Source organism: Siphateles boraxobius, unplaced genomic scaffold (assembly GCF_051911475.1).
Source record: "Siphateles boraxobius isolate OS27281-9 unplaced genomic scaffold, OSU_SipBor_1 13, whole genome shotgun sequence".
NCBI classification, from domain to species: domain Eukaryota; kingdom Metazoa; phylum Chordata; class Actinopteri; order Cypriniformes; family Leuciscidae; genus Siphateles; species Siphateles boraxobius.
In genome coordinates this window covers 15,421,964-15,442,947 of record NW_027508733.1, presented here as the reverse complement: position 1 = coordinate 15,442,947, position 20,984 = coordinate 15,421,964, and the positions used below count along the sequence as shown (strand labels likewise).

At 36.4% G+C, this 20,984-nt stretch overlaps 1 protein-coding gene across 1 annotated transcript in view; it reads left to right on the top strand.

Moving 5' to 3' along the window:
- The window catches only part of insrb (insulin receptor b), an 80,403-nt gene extending 59,767 nt beyond the window's left edge, over window positions 1–20,636 (top strand). The window contains exons 4-21 of the mRNA XM_077226086.1: window positions 9,269–9,408; window positions 10,522–10,666; window positions 10,917–11,131; window positions 11,210–11,336; window positions 12,425–12,672; window positions 13,578–13,745; window positions 13,866–14,064; window positions 15,311–15,588; window positions 15,681–15,829; window positions 16,317–16,473; window positions 16,549–16,642; window positions 16,722–16,789; window positions 17,377–17,606; window positions 17,685–17,795; window positions 18,051–18,210; window positions 18,294–18,423; window positions 18,767–18,901; window positions 19,867–20,636. Of these exons, the coding sequence (XP_077082201.1) occupies window positions 9,269–9,408; window positions 10,522–10,666; window positions 10,917–11,131; window positions 11,210–11,336; window positions 12,425–12,672; window positions 13,578–13,745; window positions 13,866–14,064; window positions 15,311–15,588; window positions 15,681–15,829; window positions 16,317–16,473; window positions 16,549–16,642; window positions 16,722–16,789; window positions 17,377–17,606; window positions 17,685–17,795; window positions 18,051–18,210; window positions 18,294–18,423; window positions 18,767–18,901; window positions 19,867–20,221 (3,109 nt within the window). The 3' untranslated portion in view covers window positions 20,222–20,636. The remainder of the gene's footprint in view (window positions 1–9,268; window positions 9,409–10,521; window positions 10,667–10,916; window positions 11,132–11,209; window positions 11,337–12,424; window positions 12,673–13,577; window positions 13,746–13,865; window positions 14,065–15,310; window positions 15,589–15,680; window positions 15,830–16,316; window positions 16,474–16,548; window positions 16,643–16,721; window positions 16,790–17,376; window positions 17,607–17,684; window positions 17,796–18,050; window positions 18,211–18,293; window positions 18,424–18,766; window positions 18,902–19,866) is intronic.
- The last annotated feature ends 348 nt before the right edge of the window (window positions 20,637–20,984 follow it).

Sequence of the window (20,984 nt, the reverse complement as noted above, 5' to 3'; positions counted from 1 at the left end):
TTTTTGTTTTTAACTAGAGGATCAAAATCAGATTTGACGAGGAACAGAGACTTTTCAGTAGCACTGAATGAGATTTAGGAACACTGAAGTAGATGAACAAATCACAAGAGAAGACAGAGTTGAATTAAAAGGTAGAGACGGTCGCAAGGAGACACTTCTGTCCACGGCAGGGAATATATCAGGGAAGCTTAACTGCAAGAATCAGTCTAGCATTCAGAAATGAGTCTCAGAAGTTCACTCAGTGTATATATATATATACAGTGTTTCCCCTACAATGTATTCAGCAGCGGCGGAGCGGCGCAGCGCCGCCGCTGGATTTTCAGCGCCGCTGTAATATCTTTGCATGATCAGTAATATCAGGACATTTTCTTCATTCACGTACACACCTAAAAACACTGAGACATGGCGACCGGCGGCGCTGCATGCGGTGGCTCTGAATCCACTTGTAAACAAGGAGGAAAGAGCCACATATGGAAATATTTTCGATTAGGCTAATGTCACGTTGCCATAAGGGGCCGTTCACATAGCGCGTTTTTTGCGCGTGCAAATTCATTATTTCAAATGCGGCCGGCGCGCTCTTTTTCCCAAGCGCGCCTCTGTTCATGGTTGCATAGCAAGGACAGACTCCACGGGAGAGCAAGCGCTTGTGGAAAGGAGAAAGCGGTACGAACTGCGCACTCCATGAGGACGAGGAAGTATCACCTACTGCTCATAGTCCTGATAGTTAACGTTAAATCATATTTAATTTTTCAGATGAGTCTACTAAACTTGTTGGTGTCCTTCAGAAATCATTCTAATATGATATGTGATGCTCTTTTCTTTTTTTTTCAAAGATTCTTTGATTAATAAAAAGTTAAAAAGAACATCATGTAATAATATTTCACAATATTAGGCTACTGTTTTTTCTGTGTTTTTTTTTAATTAAATAAATGCAGGATAGATGAGCATAAGACTTCTTGCAAAAACAAAAAAATACCCTCACAATCATTCAATTACCAAAGAGCCTGAGAGATCTTCTATGAAAAGCCCAGAAAAATTAAGTGCTCACAGATTGGGTGTGGCCTTTCCCATTAACATAAAATTTTCAATAAATTGTAAATAATCTTTTTCTGGGTTGTGCTGTTTCATTTTTCCCCTAAACAATTTCTATCAAGCTGAAAATGAACACAAAAGAAAACATGAACAATCCTGTCTAAAATTATAAAATTAAGGTTTCTGTTTGTGACTGCAGTTCAAGGTACGTGCTGCAATAATCATGCCTTGAATCAGTTGATGGTATGTCATATTTGTTTTTCTTAAAATGTCCATTTCTATCCACAAAACTTGCCAGAAGTCATGGTTTAAGGTTTTTTTTTTTTTTTAAACTCTTCCAGGGTGCATGCCCCCGGACCCCACCACGTGCGGCTTGGTAACAACCTCGGGCACATAACAGCACCACTGCTGGAAAAAATTCTAGGGGAAACACTGATATATATATATAGAAATAATTATATATATTTCATTGTCACAGTTTTACATTTGTTAACATTGTAAACTTTTGTCATTGTTTACACTTGTAACTATTATTCTCAATAGTAATTCTTATTACTGTAATGCATACATTTCTGAATGTATAACAGTAAACAAATGTTAATTTAATTTTTTTAAATTAAAAATCAAATATGATTGAATCGTTATACCATTATTAATAAAATTGAATTAAAGGATTCATTTATTTAAAATATTTTAATTGTGAAAATGTCACAATATAAAATAATCTTAAAGAAAATTACTTAAGTATTTTTTGCATTTACATAATTTTATTGACAATTAAGCACATTTTTACTCTATAATCTATATGAATGCACTTTTTCAATTGTTATTATTTATGGTGATTTGCATTAAAACATTTATTTAAATTTTAAATTAACGACAATGAGGAAAATTAATTGTTTTTTTTGCTGAAATTGTATGTTTTTGACAGATTTTGAGAGATTTTTTTATATAAATGACTAAATCATGTGCTTCAGGCAGGAGGCTGCAGTTTCTGGTTAAGACTGTGATTTGTTTTTGGTCGTTTAGCAAATTAACGAACCGGTTGTCACGCTCAACTTGACCGGGAGAAGATATAACTGTTCTGGAAGTTTTATAACATCGTTTAGTGTTTTCGTCAGTCACGGTAAATTGAAAACGAGCAGATTATAATAGCCGGTGTCGAGTGTTAAGAGCGTGATAAAATGCCACCCCGATTATTCCAACAGTAATTTGCATTCCGGCGGGATTTGTCAAGCCAAGGGGAAGTATAATGAGCCAAACCAAAACAACATTGCGTGTCGTAAAGCGACATTAGCGGCCTTTTATTTTATTTTTTTGAGCCCGGGACTGTTTGGCTGGCCCGGGAATGTCCGGAAGCTCGCGCACATGCTGGCTTGCACATCCAGCTTCATGTGTGGGAATTATGAACGCACAAGTAAACAGAGAATTAACACTGCGAACAGGACTGAAGCGCAGCCTCGCGGGAACAATGGCAGCCTTTGTTTGCGTTCACTGTGTTCTAGGGGCCTTTAAAAAGGTGGCCTTTGGATTCTTTTGTCTCCACGTCGGAGCGCTGCAGTTGTGGAAGCTTGATGAGATCTCGGTTTTCCAGGAATTTTGTTTGAAGTGACGTCATTCGCTTGTTTTTCTCGTCCGGCCACCTTTCGCCTTTGTGGGAAGTAGTCATGCGGCTGTAAGTCCTGTTTCATAACAGCGAGCCCCATCCTTCCCTGTTATTTTCCAAATGTGAAGAGGGAGCAGCGGGAACCAAAATTACTTAGCTACTGGATGTAATATGAAGGGGTTAAAATGCACAAACTGTGGCTTTACTGCGAATCTATGTGGTGTGGAAATCAGAAACTGGAAGGGGAATTAAATAGTGGGATTATGTGCTTAAAAAAACCTGTGAGAGAACACTCGTTTGCGAATGACCCGATGTGCTCAGTTAGATTAGCTCAGTTAGCTCTGAAGATTATTTCATCTTTGCGAACACAACTCGGCACTAAAACACAAAATGGCAGTTTCCTCCACAGTATTCACAATACCAAACTACTGCACATTAACATTAAGTGCGAACCTGAGCGAATAACTCTCATGAGCCGATTCTTTAAATCTAAATAGTGTGATTTAGTGTAATCTGATTCCTGAATGACCCTTATGAGCCGATTCTTTTTAGCGAATCAAAAACATACAATGCGACTAGTCTCAAAATGACTCTTATGTGCAGATTCTTTGAATCCAAATATACACCCCTGTTTACATCTGGTATTAAGATGCATTTTGGTCGATCGGATCACAAGTAGATGAGGGAGACACATTCCTGTTTACATCTGGTGTTTTAATCCGTCTCTTTTGTCCACTTTCAACCACTTCTGTCCTATTTCTTCGAGGGGAGGGTCTATGGGCGGGTATATGTATGGGTGTTTTTTCAGATCTTTCAATCTAATGGACAAATTTACATATGAATGCGCCAGGAGACTACAGAAAAACACGGAGACCAGCAGCTTTCGCTTCTGCTCTGACAGCCACGAGTGTGTGTTTGAAATCAGGAATGGTGAGAGAACATTGTTGGCTGGAGACCCAAATTTGGTTTGAAGACTAAAAATGTTCCAAGCACAAAGTTTAAATCCTGGAACGCTATAGCACGTTTCCCATAATCTTCACTCATTAGGTCAGTAGGCGGAGAAGGAGAGAAGGTGGTCAATTGCGGCTGTTCGAACACATGTGACCACATGAAGATCCGGTCAGATGCGTTTTCGACTACCTCTGGAAGTGGTTGAAAAGTGGACAAGCTCAAAACGTTTTACAACCCGTTTACACCTGTATTTAGCCTCATCTACTTGTGATCCAATCGACCAAAACACATCTTAATACCAGGTGCAAACAGGGCCTAAAACTAGTGTAATCTGATTCCTGAATGAATGACTCTTATTAGCTTGGTTCTTTTTAGTGAATCAAAAACGTGGAATGTGACTAGTATAATCTGATTCCCAAACAAATGACTTTAAAGGTGCAATATGTAAAAATTTTGAGTATCTATTAACAGAAATGCAATATGACATCCATAACTGTGTTTAGTGGTGTATAAAGAACTTACTTAATAAACCGTAATGTTTTTATTACCTTAGAATGAGGCATTTATATCTACATAGGCGCGGGAATCCCCTTCTATGAAGGTCGACATATTGTGACGTCATGTTTCTACCGTAGCCGACAGCGAACAAACAGCGTTACAGAGCGCGTTTGTCACTACCTTGAAAGAGAAGCCACAGAAAGCTAGAAGCTAGCCATAAACACCGTGAGTAGTGACTTTTCCCTTGTCATTGGTGTAAAATATGTAGTTGGATTGTTTCATGTAACTTAATTCTTCTCCCTCGCTGTGTTATGGCTTTGCTTTGTGGGGATAAATGTGCTGGTTACTGCTGATTAGTACTCTTGTCATTGACCATAAAACAGTTACAGGAATCACCAACCCGTCGATCTTGGAAGCATTTTAAGTCGATCGAGTTTCCAAAATCAGATAAAAAAAGCCTATTGTGTGTAGTAAATGGTGTCTAGGGGATGCGGAGGCGCGCGCACTGTTACAATCACGTTATTTTTGCCGCAGGCAGCTTTGGGCTCATGCGGACGCGTCCAGTATAAACAAGGCTTAACGCTTTAACCAGCTCAGCCACAGTAACAGCTCATATTAGCCAGCTAAACTTTTACTACTCTGTTAGAAAAAATATATAGTTGGATAGTTTCACGTGGTTCTTCTCCCTCGCTGTATTATGGGTTTTCTATGTGGGGAGAAATGTGCTGGTTACGTTCGTGAGACAATCAACTAATTACTATTATTATATTCAGTGTTGGGAGTAACGCGTTACAAAAGTAATGCATTACAGTAACATATTACGTTTTGCTGTAACGCAGTAGTGTAAGGCATTACTTATCAATTTTCAGTAATATTTTACTCGGTACATGTTCAGTAAGGCTTGCGTTACAACAGACTTTTAGTTTTAATTGTAAAACAAACAACAACAAAAAACAGCAAGACCGCGAGACATTAACGAATGAAAAATGCAAGTAGGCTAAATTACCTGTTCGTGGTCAGTCAATAGCCGCGTGTGGTGTCCAAGTCTGTAAATAAAGACTAAATGGCAGCGTCTGATATATTTGTATAGCGATTTATTTTTTACAGGAGTGCCGTGAGGTATGATTTCGGCCTCTGTGCTCGCGCTGGCCAGTGGAAAAGTAGCTAATGGTGAAGATGGCATGAAGAAGACTATACATTCGCGAGATGGACGTATGGGCATTAGGCTATTCGTTCTGTGTTTTTTTTCTAAACAGTTAGGCTATGTTTATGTGCTATTTTTCATGTTTTCATCACGCAATCATGTTTTTGATGCGGTGGTGACGCGTTCATAAGGGCGGCGGCGCTGCCGATAAAGCACCTAAAAGCTGTCACAAAGAACCGGCAAAAGCAATGATTATGAATATGTCAAATATAGCAAGGAGACATTTTAATTGTTTATTAATAAAGTCAAGATGAAGTTGACGATGCTGCCTCGCGATCTTCGCAGTAGCCTAGTGAATGCACCAGAGAGAAATGCACATTTCATTTCATAAGCAGAGAGCAGTCTGTTTTCTTTCGTTTTGAATTGTTCTGTTTACAAGTAGACATTTCAATATAGATATATTTTTCAAGTCCGTGAATAGGCTACCTTATACGCTGAGTTTCGGTTCATTTATGAGACGCGCTCCAGTTCACGCGCTTAAATCCAGGCAATTGGTTGACGAAACATTGATTAAAATTAAGATACAATTAATACAAAACGAAATTCACTTTAAAGAAAGGCTTTGTGTGTGTAAGGTCTCTGTGAAAGTTTTAAAGCAGTCTTTTAGTGCCGCTTCATAGCGGTCGCGTCCATAACGGAGAACTGTCACGTCTGTAACATTGTTTTTTCCTCATAAATGCGAACACGAAAAATAAAATAAAATGAATATTTTATGTTCTGTGGAGAGCCAACCCTTCTTCATCCGATTTGCGCAGTTTAATTCACAGAATTACAACAACAAAAAAAATCGTTGCCTCCTAAAAGTTAAAGATTTTTTTTTGTCACGCATGACTGTCTATTTCCCTAATATTAAATATAAAACGCATGTGTAGACTGATATTTTTCTAATGTCTGGACTCCTTTCAGGGAGGAGCCTATGGATAAACAGACGTTTCAATATTTTGGTATTAATGCATTTTCTGAGAATTTATATTTCAAGTTTTGACTGCAAATGTAATGTCCATAACGCTGGAATTCCCAAATTTTAAATAATTTATCCTCAACTAGTTTTGTGGTGTAGGTCTACGTATTTTATAATGTTAAGTTAACTTCAGATAATACTAATAGTAATTTAAAGATGTGGTAGCATTGGATCTGGACGGTATTGATAACGCTGGGAGTTGGAAGGGGTGTGTCGCGATTCTGCAGGTTCGTGGATCTGAGTGTCGCGATTTCGGTTTCATATGATATGGCATATCCTTACAGCCTAGTCATTTTAGAATGTTAAGTTCTACTCTTGTATAGTTATTTTGGTGAAAGTAACTCAAAAGTAATACAGGAGTAATGTAACGCATTACAATTCTGAGACAGTAATATTGTAAGGTAATTAATTACTTTTAAATAACAGTAACAAGTAATATATAATGTATTACAGTTTGGGAGTAACTTGCACAACACTGATTATATTATGTATTAAGACCCTTGATCCTCACCTGACTATGGCTTTGTAAACTTTATCCATGATGCGGTTTATAATGGACTGTGGTACAGAAACTTGGTTTACTCTGGCTATTCTCTGCCGTCTCAGACGACGATGTTTGTCCCGTTTTAGCTACCGTAACTTCTTCGAAAGGGAGGGGTGAGCGGTGGGCTGAGCCCTTAGTGCAAACTTGAAACCGAACCGCTAAATGTCGCTAAAAGTCACACACTGCACCTTTAACTTCAATTAATTTTTTAATGATTCAGAAACTTACAGCACATCCAGTATAATTTGATTCTCAAAGGAATGGCTCGTATGAGCGAATAAAACAGCTTACAGCTTATGAATCAAATGAAGATGTTTAGTTAAAGATCAATGAGTTGTATCAGTAGTGTTATATAAATGCAACTTTAAGTAAAAAAATATATATTTTTGTTTGTACAGTGTAATGTATTTTTAAGGTCAATTATTTGATTGCATTTATGCACATAAAAATGGTATGTATGTAAATATATATTTATATATTTATTTATTCTTTGATTCCACTAATAAACAGAACAAGAATACCAGACTTTGATGTTTATGTATGTGTGTGTGTGTATGTCTATATATATGTGTATATACACTCACCTAAAGGATTATTAGGAACACCTGTTCAATTTCTCATTAATGCAATTATCTAATCAACCAAACACATTGCAGTTGCTTCAATGCATTTAGGGGTGTGGTCCTGGTCAAGACAATCTCCTGAACTCCAAACTGAATGTCAGAAAGGGAAAGAAAGGTGATTTAAGCAATTTTGAGCGTGGCATGGTTGTTGGTGCCAGGCGGGCCGGTCTGAGTATTTCACAATCTGCTCAGTTACTGGGATTTTCACGCACAACCATTTCTAGGGTTTACAAAGAATGGTGTGAAAAGGGAAAAACATCCAGTATGCGGCAGTCCTGTGGGCGAAAATGCCTTGTTGATGCTAGAGGTCAGAGGAGAATGGGCCGACTGATTCAAGCTGATAGAAGAGCAACTTTGACTCAAATAACCACTCGTTACAACCGAGGTATGCAGCAAAGCATTTGTGAAGCCACAACACGCACAACCTTGAGGCGGATGGGCTACAAAAGCAGAAGACCCCACCGGATACCACTCATCTAAACTACAAATAGGAAAAAGAAGGCTACAATTTGCAAAAGCTCACGAAATTTTTATGGTGTGGGGGATGTTTTCTTGGCACACTTTATGCCCCTTAGTGCCAATTGGGCATCGTTTAAATGCCACGGCCTACCTGAGCATTGTTTCTGACCATGTCCATCCCTTTATGACGACCATGTACCCATCCTCTGATGGCTACTTCCAGCAGGATAATGCACCATGTCACAAAGCTCGAATCATTTCAAATTGGTTTCTTGAACATGACAATGAGTTCACTGTACTAAAGTGGCCCCCACAGTCACCACATCTCAACCCAATAGAGCATCTTTGGGATGTGGTGGAACGGGAGCTTCGTGCCCTGGATATGCATCCCACAAATCTCCATCAACTGCAAGATGCTATCCTATCAATATGGGCCAACATTTCTAAAGAATGCTTTCAGCACCTTGTTGAATCAATGCCACATAGAATTAAGGCAGTTCTGAAGGCGAAAGGGGGTCAAACACAGTATTAGTATGGTGTTCCTAATAATCCTTTAGGTGAGGGTGTGTGTGTGTGTATATATAGATGTGTGTGTGTGTGTGTGTGTGTGTATATATATATATACATACACACACACACACACACACACACACACACACACACACACACACACACACACACACGCACACACACACACACACACACACAGATAGGCCTATGTATTACGTGTTTGTGTATATAAGTCTGGCATTCTTGTCCTGTTTTTTTTTTGGGTGAAATCAGAGAAGAAAGTTGAATATGAAAGCTCTAAATTAATTTTGAAAAATAGCAGTGAATTCCTCTCCCACCCATTGCTGCATTTTAGCAAGATTTGAGTGCGATTACGTAACGTTACTCTCTTGTTTTGTCAAAAAGTGATCAAATTAAGCAACAGAATTATACAGATCAGCTGCGTCGCAGGCATTCATTATTTCTTTCCACTGTATCTTTCAGTGCAATTGTCGATTCTTGCGTCAAAGGGCCTCGTCTTCATAGTCTCTTTATATGGGACAGACAGAGCGGGTCTTTGCTGGGATGCGGAGTTTGCATACTTCAAGGCCAACACAACTATCTGTGGTATTTTGTTTTGTCTCAGTGGGATTGTGTTTTCATGTTTGCCCTCAGTGGCCCTTTCCATTCAGATGCATTGCTGCATTGCAGCTTGAATGGAGCCCACGATACCATTACACCGTATTTGGGATCGTTCCAAACACAACAACAGCGCAGGTGACATGAGGGAACAATATGTTTGGGCAATCGTGAAAAGTCGTGCCAGCTGGTGACATCATCGCGAATGCATTTTTAAAGCAACGAATGCTCTTTATTAAAATCATGGCTGTCATGCTTTCAGGTTGAACTGCATGCCGTGTGCCGGTCGATGTCCCAAACTGTGTACGGGGGTGAAGACGGTGGACTCGGTCACCGCCGCTCAGGCTCTGCGGGGCTGTACGATCCTCAACGGCAGTCTGATCATCAAGATCAGTGGAGGAAGTGAGTATTGGACACTTAGAAATGTCTTTGTAAGCATATTCATTGCATTTACGTACATGCATTTTGTCTGTTTCTACTAAATCCTTTGCATTTTTTTGTCTGTTAGTTTTAATTTATTATTCATTTAAAAAAATAACACAAAATAGCAATGAATAATATAATTTAACATTTTAAATAAATAAAAATAAATAAATCAGACAACAGAATATGAAAATAAATGGCTAATAATTATTATTATATTTCTGTATAATAATTTGTTTAACGAATAATAATAAATCCAAATACAAAAATATTTTTAAGTAAAAATGCAATTTAAAAATAAAAATAGTTTATAATTTTGTATATTTATAATTATATAATATAATGTAATATAACATTTTAAACACATTAATTATAAAAACATAAAAAAATTAATCCTAAATAACTAGATAGCTGTAAATAAAATTAAATCCAAATACGTAAAATATTTATATAATTAAGTTATTTATAATATTATGTATTTATATATATAAAAAAGGATTTTTATAGATAAAAACAAGATTTTATTTGTCAGTTTTTTAAATTTTATTATTACATATTTTGTTTATTTTAGCCTGTTTAATCCCTTAGCCACATTTCTGACAGTTTTGAGAATACTAAGAATTGTAATTTTATATTTATATAAAACCGTTAAAAATGGTTATTGGGCCAATTATTTGAACTCCAAAAAAATCTTTATTTAAAAAAAAAACTAAATTAATACATATTATTATTTAAAAAAGTATTTAAAAAATATATATAGATAGATTATTAGACAAAAAAATACAACATAAATAGCTAAATAAATCCAAATACTTAAAAAAAAAAAACATTTTTATAAATATATAAAATTACTAATATTCTATAAATATTTTAAGTATTTAGAAATACCCAAGTCAATCATTCAATTGAACATTATACAAAAACTGTTTTAAATTTCTGATAGCTATAATTGACCAATTAGAGTCGAGTATTTCAGATAGCCGTATAAGAAGTTTGTCTTTGCATACAGTAATATGTATCTAAATAGCAGTATGTGTGAAATGAAATCATGTGAAGTTTCATGCATATAAAAACACATGTTCTGTTCCTCAGACAATATCGCGGCGGAGCTGGAGTCCAGTCTGGGTCAGCTGGAGGAGATCACGGGTTACCTGAGCATCCGCAGAGCCTACGCTCTCGTCTCCCTCTCCTTCTTCCGCAAGCTGCGTGTTATTCGCGGGGAAACGCTAGAAGTCGGGTATGTAAGACGCCACTGCTGAGCTATGTTGTTGGAGTTACAAGTGACTTTGTCATTTGTAGTGACTGATTTTTTTAATTGCAATGTCGCATTCTCAGCGCTGTCGAAATAAAAGTCCTGCACGCTGTCAAAATAAACATTCTGAGACCAAACAAAAAACGCACCGACAATACCGATCATTTAAAAAAAAAAAGTGATGTATATTGGTCTACCACTAGTAATTTGCATTGTGTACCATAATTCTTTCTAGGAACTATTCGTTCTACGCCATGGACAACCAGAACTTGCGTCAACTGTGGGACTGGTCCAAACACAACCTCACCATCCTCAACGGCAGGATGTTCTTCCTCCACAACACCAAACTCTGCAAGTCTGAGATCCTCCGGATGGAAGAGGTGACCGGGACCAAGGACAGGATTCCTGAAAACGATATCAGCATCCCGGTTTATGGAGACCAGGCCTTCTGTAAGACCCACAGTGCTTTTGGTTTCACGGGAGCTTGAGCTTTGTCAAACCAGACCTCATATTGAACCTCTCTTACAGGTGAAAATCAAGTTCTGGAATTTATACAAACCCGCACAACCCATGACAAGATCCTCCTCAGGTGGAAGCCGTTCTGGCCCTCAGACTTCAGAGACCTTCTGGGATTCATGGTCTTCTATAAGGAAGCGTGAGTTTTTTTCTTCTCTTTTATACTTCAATATCGGGATACTGCCTTGATCTGACCCAAATGACGCCTAAAATTTAAAAGGTGTCGCATCTGAACCACCATTACTGAAGTCATCCTATGTTGTTCCTGGACTGTTAACTTAACTATAAACTGACCCTATATTAGAAACAATGTTATTATTATATTTTTGAAAATCTCACAATTTTTATTTTGGTATTTTGATTTTCATTTTGGTTGGAATTGTTACTTTTATTCATACATTATTTTGTTGTAAGTTTGGAATATGACTAGTTATAGTTTTGGTTGAATTTACTTAGTATTTTAATAATACCTTTGAAAACATTATATTTATATATTATTTATTGAACTATTATTAAATAATATAAATGTTACTTTATGGCATACTTGTTTTAAAAAATTAAAAAATAATAATTGCTTTGAAATTTTAATCATTAAAAATTCTATTATTTTAATTATGAAAATATTCATTATTATTAGTTAGTAATAAAAGGATATATTATTATATTTAATTTAATTCGATAATAAAAATGTTGTACCATGTTCCCCTTTTGTAAACTGCTAAGATTGAAAGCATGAGATTGCTATTTTTAATAAATGTTTTAGAATTAGCATTATTATTATATATTTAATTGATTCATAAAAAAACTTTTTTTTAAATTACTTAAAGCTTGAAAGCATTAAAACACATTTTAATTATTATTATGATTACTTGGTAAAATATGTAATTATATATTATAAAAAATATATATATAAAATATTATATTATTTAATATTTAATCTTGAGTAAATAGTTTTAACCATTGAAAGAATGTAAAACCTAACTATTTTAATACTTAATAAATTAATAATATTCAAATAATAAACTTACAATTTAATTAATTTAATAATATTTTTGTATTTTTCATTATAATTAGTTAATAAAAATGTTGATTTATTAATTGTCTTAATAATTGTATATTATTATATTTAACCGTAATTAGTTAATTAAAAAAGCTCCAAGTGCTATGTGTATAAATGACATCATCTATGAAAGCATCAAAATATATGGTCTCTCTTGTCCCATTTAGTCCTTATGAGAACGTGACTGAATATGACGGTCAGGACGCCTGTGGCTCTAACAGTTGGGCGATAGCTGACGTGGAGCCGCCACAGCGCATCGCCGAGGGCAACCAGGTGGAGCCGGGTCACCTCATCATGTCTCTGAAGCCCTGGACCCAGTACGCCATCATGGTCAAAACCCAACTCGCCGCGTCTGACGACCACCAGGTCCGCGGGGCCAAGAGCAAGATCATCTACGTCCGCACCAACGCCACACGTAAGTCATAGCAGCTGTCTGGGACATGAGGACGTGTTTTATCAGGAGGAGGTTCTTCTCATTATTTTGGTTCTTAAGCAACAATAATATATATACACACAATACATATTATACAGGTTAAAAATGCATATAAATTATATATATATATTTATATATTTTTTAATAAATTCTTATTAAAATTAAAATTTGATATAAATAAATTAAAAATAAATTTAAATTATATAAATTGTTGAAAAACGGCATATTAGTTTTATACATGTATTTATATTTTTAAAGAGGTTATAATTGTAATATAATTATTAGAAATTAAAACTTTAATATGAATTAAGTAAATTAATGAACTGTAATAAATAGGTTGAAAAATGCATATAAATTTTTTCATATATTTATATTTTAAAATAAATTGTAATGAATTGTAAAATAAATTATAATGAAATTAGAATTTTAATATACATTTTATAGTAAATAGAATAAATTATAATAAATACATATGTATTTTTCTTTGCTCTTGTACACATGTATAATTGTATTACATTAGTTTTATACACATAATTGTAATTACAAAATTACAATTTTAATGTAAAATATTTAAATATAAATAAATAGTAAATAACTATAAATAACACGTTTATGTGTGTGTATATAAATGCATATTAATTTATAATTGTATTCAATTATTATTTTTATACGTATAATTGTTATTGTAATAAATATAAATGTAAATTAATTAATTAATTTTATTTATTTATTAAAATTTCAATGTGTGTGTGTACATATATATATATATATGCAAGAGTTTCTTCTCAGTCCATCAGCCCTGTAGCGTGATGTGAATGAAATGACTCGTGAAAGCTTGTCATCTGAGAACCGAAAGCTGAAGCTGCTCTGTTTCTTATGTGTAACAGGACCTTCAGTGCCACTGGACCCCATTTCCTGGTCCAACTCCTCCTCGCAGATCATTCTGAAGTGGAAGCCGCCCTCCGATCCCAACGGAAACATCACCCACTACATCGTCTTCTGCCAGAAGCAGAACGAGGACATCACGCACTACAAGTTCGACTACTGCCAGCAAGGTAGATCACCAGTGTGTTTGTGTCCCTTCAAGCGGCGAGCAATGGATCCTCCTGTACGGTCAGTACAGGAGGATCCTGTACGTCCAATTGCTCATTAAGTTCTTTGTGTCCACTATACAGGGATGAAAGTGCCGTCCCATACGCCTACACACCACGACATTGAAGAAGACCAGAAGTGGAACCAAACGGAGGTGTCCGACGAGAAGGAGCGCTGCTGCGCCTGCCCCAAAACAGAGACGCAGCTGAAGAAAGAAGCAGAAGAGTCTGAGTTCCGCAAGACCTTTGAGAACTACCTCCACAATGAAGTGTTTGAACCCAGGTACACAACACAACAGGGATTTATGTATTTATAACGTTCCTTGTCCTGGCATCAGCTGTCATTTCCTTGTAAATTACATTTTCATATGACAGTTCATATGTCATGCGTGTCAGCAGAACACTGATAAACTGGTCATTATTTTAATGTTATGACAGATGACTGATAAGTAGCTGATAACTTTTATATAATAACATTATATAAAAATATATTATAATGTAAAAGTATTTTAAAAATAAGATCAGTTTTAATTTTTTTTTTTTTTTTAATAGTTCTTGTTAATGACTCTCCCTCCCTCTCTATATATACAATAAATATAAATTTTATAATATGATACTGTTTTTATTATCTTTTTATAATCATCTTTATTATCAGCTATTTAATATTTCAATTATAATGTTATAAGTTTTGTTATACCTTTTTAACAGTATACTATAATTAACAGTTTATTATATCTCAGATATTTATATTTTATTGCAGCTTTATTTCAAATAAGATTTTTTTTAATAGTTAATACTTTTCATTTTGTTTTTATCAGCTATTTATAATTTATCAGCTATTTATTTAATATTTATTATTTGTATTTTTAATACAATTGTAGGTAATTATATTAGAATTTGTATTAATACAATTAATCACTATTTCAAATGTAGTTAAACGCAGATGACTACACAATTGCTCCCATTTATAACCCATTTTGTAACCCAACTTTATTGCAGAAACACAAAGCATGACATCCTCTATCCATCTGCCACATTGGTCACTCTGTACATGGTACACCTTGTGCAATTCCTCTCTGAAGCGTTTAATGGTTTCTGTCCATTCTTCCCTGTAAGCACCATTCCGTAGGGATGTATTTTCGTATGTGCCAGTCTGGAAAGCAGCCATGAGGACTGGTATCTTGCTGTGGGTTAATCCTGTGCAGAGTCCCATGAATAGATCGCTGTAGTATTAAATGAGTCCTTACTGTTCTGTTGAACATCAAGGATCTATAACGCCATCTACTGGTTTATAGCCACATTGCAGATTATTCTGCCCAAAAAATGCCCATTTAGACAGCAAGTGACCATTTGACCATGTAAATTACTGATTTTACAATAAATATTGGCAGTTCAATTTAGTTTTTTTACAGCTGGCCAGAAAACACAACTTAACCCTTCATTGTGTATCATTAAAGCTAAAACAGTTAGGGTGTTTATTTAGGTCTGTTGGCTCTGACTGAAACTCATTTTTCACTGTCAACCCGCAGGCCCCACCGACGGCGCCGCTCAGTGGGCGTAGCCAATGCTACGTTGCCGAATTTTGGGATCACACCGTCCAGCCTGCCCAACTTTGCCACCACTTCAATCCCAGAGGAGGACAAGAGCCGGAAGATGGTGTTCAAAGCCAGCTCCAAAGAGTCCACGGTCATCTCAGACCTGCTCCACTTCACCAGCTACCAGATCGAGATCCAGGCCTGCAACCACCCCACAGACCAGAACCGCTGCAGCATGCCTACATACGTCAACGCCCGCACGCTGCCTGAGCGTAAGACCACCGGACTGTCTTTCACATGATACAGGATACAGAAAGCTTTGGATTCATGTTGTAATGTGTTGACTTCCCGTTTGTGTTCTTAGTAAAATCAGACAATATTGTCGGGCCAGTGACTCATGAATTTATTGCTGATGAACCGGAATTCGTCTCCATCAAATGGCAGGAACCGAGAGCACCCAATGGCATGATCATACTATATGAAGTCAAGTTCCTGAGGATGTCAGATAGCTATGTAGGTGTTTAATTCATTCTAAAGAAAGTCAATATTTCTACATTTCAAAATGTACATCTACAACACTGATGAGAATAATACCTCAGAATAAGTAAATATTTACACCACAAAAAAAATCAAACATTCCAGACAAGCAACTTTTTTACTCAGACAAGTGAATGACCAATTGTGTGTGTGTGTGTGTGTGTGTGTGTGTATGTATATGTATATATATATATATATATATATATATATATATATATATATATAATTGTACAATACATTTTTGTATATATAAAATACACTAAAACATTCATGCTTTTATGTCAACGACATGTTTTTCATATATAAAATACACTAAAACATTCATGCTTTTGTCAACGACATGTTTTTCATATATAAAATACACTAAAACATTCATGCTTTTATGTCAACGACATGTTTTTCATGTTAAAGACAGTTTTATGTCTTTGGTTAATTTTTTTCTTTTTAATTTCTTGTCTCTTAGGAGGATCAAATCTGTGTGTCCAGAATCACTTATGAGAAAAATCATGGCTGTCGATTAAGAGTAGGGCATCCTGGGAATTACAGTGTGAGAATCCGCGCCACCTCGCTGGCCGGCAACGGTTCCTGGACGAAGCCTGTGTACTTCTCTGTTCAAGACAGTAAGCTGTATTGTGTTTATATATTTTTTTACTGTTAATTTGGCCACTATGGTCTCTAATATACATGTTTTGCAGGGGAAATGAACATGAAAATCATCATTGGCCCAGTTATCTGCTTCATTGTACTGCTGTTTCTGGCCAGTACAGTCTTTATTGTCCTTAAGAAGAAGTATGTATAAGACACTCTTAAATTAAGCCCTTATTTGTCATGTAGACAGTGCTCTCATGTATAATTTTTTTTCTCCCAGACAAACTGAAGGACCGACTGGCCCATTAATTGCTTCCTCAAACCCAGAATATTTAAGTGCAAATGATGGTAAGATAGAATTTTAGATGTAACCCAATTAATATAATAAATAATTAAAAGATTGTCAACCAATGTTATTGATAAATGTGTGTTTATACTGTATATTATATTTATATCTTATCCACTTTTTTAATTGATAATTTAAAAAAATTACTAAACAAGTAAGAATAAAATAAGCATAATTAAAATCATGAAAATAAAATTTGGCATCTTTGACCAAATCACTGGAATGAAACATATATTTACATTATTTTTACAGCCTTTAATTTTACATTTCACGCAGAGCAAAACTAAAATCTCGGAAATAAAGTTTGGAATTTGTATCCAATCAATCAAATAAATAATCAACTGACTAATTGGTTACCAGAATAGTTGTTAGATGCAGCAATATAATAAAAAATGGTGTACATTCACTTATTTTCGTTTTCATTTATAGCTTTCTTTTTTGGTAAGGAAAACAAAATCTAATGCAGGAATTAAAATTTTCCTTTAATTAATTAAAAAAATAAACTAAACATCCAATATAGTTGGGATTATCAGATCAAATGTGTCCACCTCTGCTTTGTGATAGTAATACTGAGTTTGTGTGTTCGCAGTGTACATCCCAGACGAATGGGAGGTCCCTCGGGAGAAGATCAACGTTTTTAAAGAGCTCGGTCAGGGATCGTTTGGAATGGTGTACGAAGGCATCGCTAAAGACATCGTAAAGGGCGAGCCGGAGACGCGAGTGGCCGTAAAAACCGTCAACGAGTCTGCAAGTCTGCGAGAGAGGATTGAGTTCCTCAACGAAGCTTCAGTTATGAAAGCATTTAGCTGCCATCATGTGGTGAGTGTGGATGTCCTTGAGAACCGAAATAATCAGGGCGAAAACGACCTTGTCTAAATGTTTGACGTGTTCGCCTAGGTCCGCTTGCTCGGTGTAGTATCTAAGGGGCAACCATCGTTGGTCGTCATGGAATTGATGACGCACGGAGATTTGAAAAGCTACCTGCGTAGCCTGAGACCTGATTCTGAAGTAAGACTTCCTGTTTCTGTTGTAGAACGACCCCTTATCCCCAATTGTCATATCCCGGACGAGCCCCCAATTTTGTTCACCCTCACTGAGGGCATTATGACAGTAAAATGAATTAAATGCTGCCATTTTGATGCTAAATAACCCAGTTTCCCTTCAGCTTCAATCGCTATATGAGTCCACAAGACGTCACAGACAATTATTAACAGTAGCCTTTGGCCATGAAAATTGATTTAATGTTGTTGGTATTTTTTACAGAATAACCCAGGCCGTCCACCACCAACCCTGAAGGAGATAATCCAAATGGCAGCGGAGATAGCAGACGGTATGGCATACCTCAACGCTAAAAAGTTTGTCCACAGAGACCTTGCTGCCAGAAACTGCATGGTGGCTGAAGATTACACTGTGAAAATTGGAGGTAAGTAGACAAGAATTTAGCATATTCAGAGTCAAACCTGGGGTTTGAAGGGCAAAACATCCTGATTTTGGTCTTTATTGCAGATTTCGGTATGACGCGAGATATCTATGAGACTGATTATTATCGCAAGGGCGGGAAAGGCTTGCTGCCCGTCAGATGGATGGCGCCAGAATCTCTAAAAGATGGCGTTTTCACCGCTCACTCTGACTGCTGGTGGGTATTTCTTTGGGTTTGTGTGGGATTTTTTTGGAAACCAGTTTTCTAGAAGAACATTTAGATCGATCACCTGCAAGCATCTAGTCAAGAAATTGTTGGGTGTCCAATTCTGTTCCTGGAGTGCCACTATCCTCCAGAGTTTAGCGCCGATCCCAATTTAACATACCTAAACCATCTAATTAATGTCTTTGAGAGTAGTCTGCTGGATACTGTCCCTCCAGGAGTAGGATTGGACACTCCTGGGGTAGGGGACAGAGACGCTCCACCAAAATGGATGGATGTGTGGACAATCCCAACTTATTGAGTTTGCAGTACTGTAATTAAAAGTGTCCACTTTCAGGTCTTTTGGAGTGGTATTATGGGAGATCAGCACGCTTGCCGAGCAGCCTTACCAGGGACTGTCCAACGAGCAAGTGCTCAAGTTTGTCATGGATGGAGGATACCTTGACAAACCGGAGAACTGTCTGGAGAGAATGTAAGTACCGACGTGGAGGTAAACTTTAGCTGAAAAGACCATCTTTGACCATCATGATATTTTGCTGGTTTACCCTAAGAAATCTGTTGACATTCCCAGTATCCAAAACTAGTGAATACAATTTTTACTGAAAACAAAATGAAGTGTTTTCATTTAGTAGAAAACTAAAAGTAATTTGAACTTATTATTCTGTTCAGGATTTCATGTTTACAGGTGATAAACCAGCATTGTTTCAGTCAATGATGTTGGCTTACAAAACTATTTCGTCTGAAACTGAAATGCTGTTTCCAAAATTTTGTTGTATCTCTATCCAAAAGGTTATATATACTGAACCTGATTCTTATACTTTGTTTTCTTGAATTCAAACACCCAAGTATGGGTGTGCGATATATATATATATATCGGCATTGATAATATCAGAATTGTTTTAACAATGTGCTAACTGACAGTACCGAGTATGTCACTTGCTCTAAAGCCACATCCGAGCTGCATTAATTAAACAGCCTGTGTAAATACAGCTAATTGCCACTTCAGATGCAGTATCTGTGCCACTTCTGTAGTGCAAAGATGTATTTTGTTAATACCGATTTATTTTGATTGGTTACAGCGTCTTATTATTCTAATTTAATTTGACTAAATCTAACAGTTTGACAAAAGATGATGCATACATCTAATAAGCTTAGGGAAAAAATGCTCTTATAAAGATTCCCTTAAATCAGTTCAAGGGGGCAAATATTGTGGAAAACTTAATCACTGCTTTGAACACTTTGGGAGTCAGCAAGTTTAAACCAGCCAAGGTAACAATTCAAAAACACTCTGCAAGATATTGTCTAATTATCCTTACTGACAAAATCATATATATGTTTTTTTCTAATGTCGCACACCTATCAAGGAGACACAAGGCTTGGCTTGGACATGGAGATTTAAGTAGTAAGATTGTCCTCTCTCTCTAACTTTTCTCCCAGACACAGCCTCATGCAGATGTGTTGGCAGTACAACCCGAAGATGCGGCCCACCTTCCACGAGATCATCGAGATGATCAAGGAGGACCTGCATCCCAGTTACCGAGAGGTCTCCTTCTTCTACAGCGAGGAGAACAAATTGCCTGAGAGCGAGGATTTCGATATGGACTTCGAGAACATGGAGAGCATACCACTGGACCCCTCATCCTATTCCCAATGCGAGGAGAGCCTCAGTAGAGACAACGGCCCCTCGATGGGCCTACGGGGCAATTACGAGGAGCACGTGCCCTATACGCATATGAACGGTGGAAAGAAAAACGGCAGAATTCTGTCTTTACCCAGATCTAGTCCGTCCTAACATTTGCCTCGGCTTTTCCTCTCTCGTTTTTTTTTTTTTTAAATAAAAGTTTTTTAATGTGTTATTTTTGCAGAGGCCCTTAAAGTAACACAGATCTCAGGTCTTTTTTGTTGTTGTCGTCGTCGTTTCTGTCTCACGCTACACTAGTATGGTTACAACGAAAATGGACATTTTATCATCCGGCACACCATACGCTTTCTGACACTTTTGCCAAGTTTCCAAGACAGTTTGGTTGGGCAAACTGTGAACATGACTAAATCAACCAGAAAAGCTGCTTCAGCTACATCACCTCAATGTCCACTTCCTTTTCCCTGGATGCTTATTTCCTGTCTGTCTTTTTTTCTTTTTGGAAGTGGAAATCTTTTGAGATAGTGGCCTTTGATTATGTGGCCTATAAAAAAAAGAGAAGTGTCTATCAATGCTTGTGTTAATTTCTTTAGAACAATGACTTTACAGTGTGGAACTATGGGATGACTTATATTCTTTTAGAACAAACTTTTGTTTTCTAGAGGAATGACTTTTTATTTTGTCCTGGAGAATTCCTGAATTCACAAAGATGATTTTCACATGGTTTTCTGGTGAATGAGGTTTAATTTATTTGCTTTTATTATTTTATTTTCCTCTGAGCTTTTTACTCCTGTGTCCTTTTTACCGGCTGAAGGATATTTAACAGTTATGAATTGGACAAAAGAGTTACTCAGACTGACCAATAGCTGCTGCTCTGATATAAAGTGGGTATTTTATTTTTTATATATATATGTAT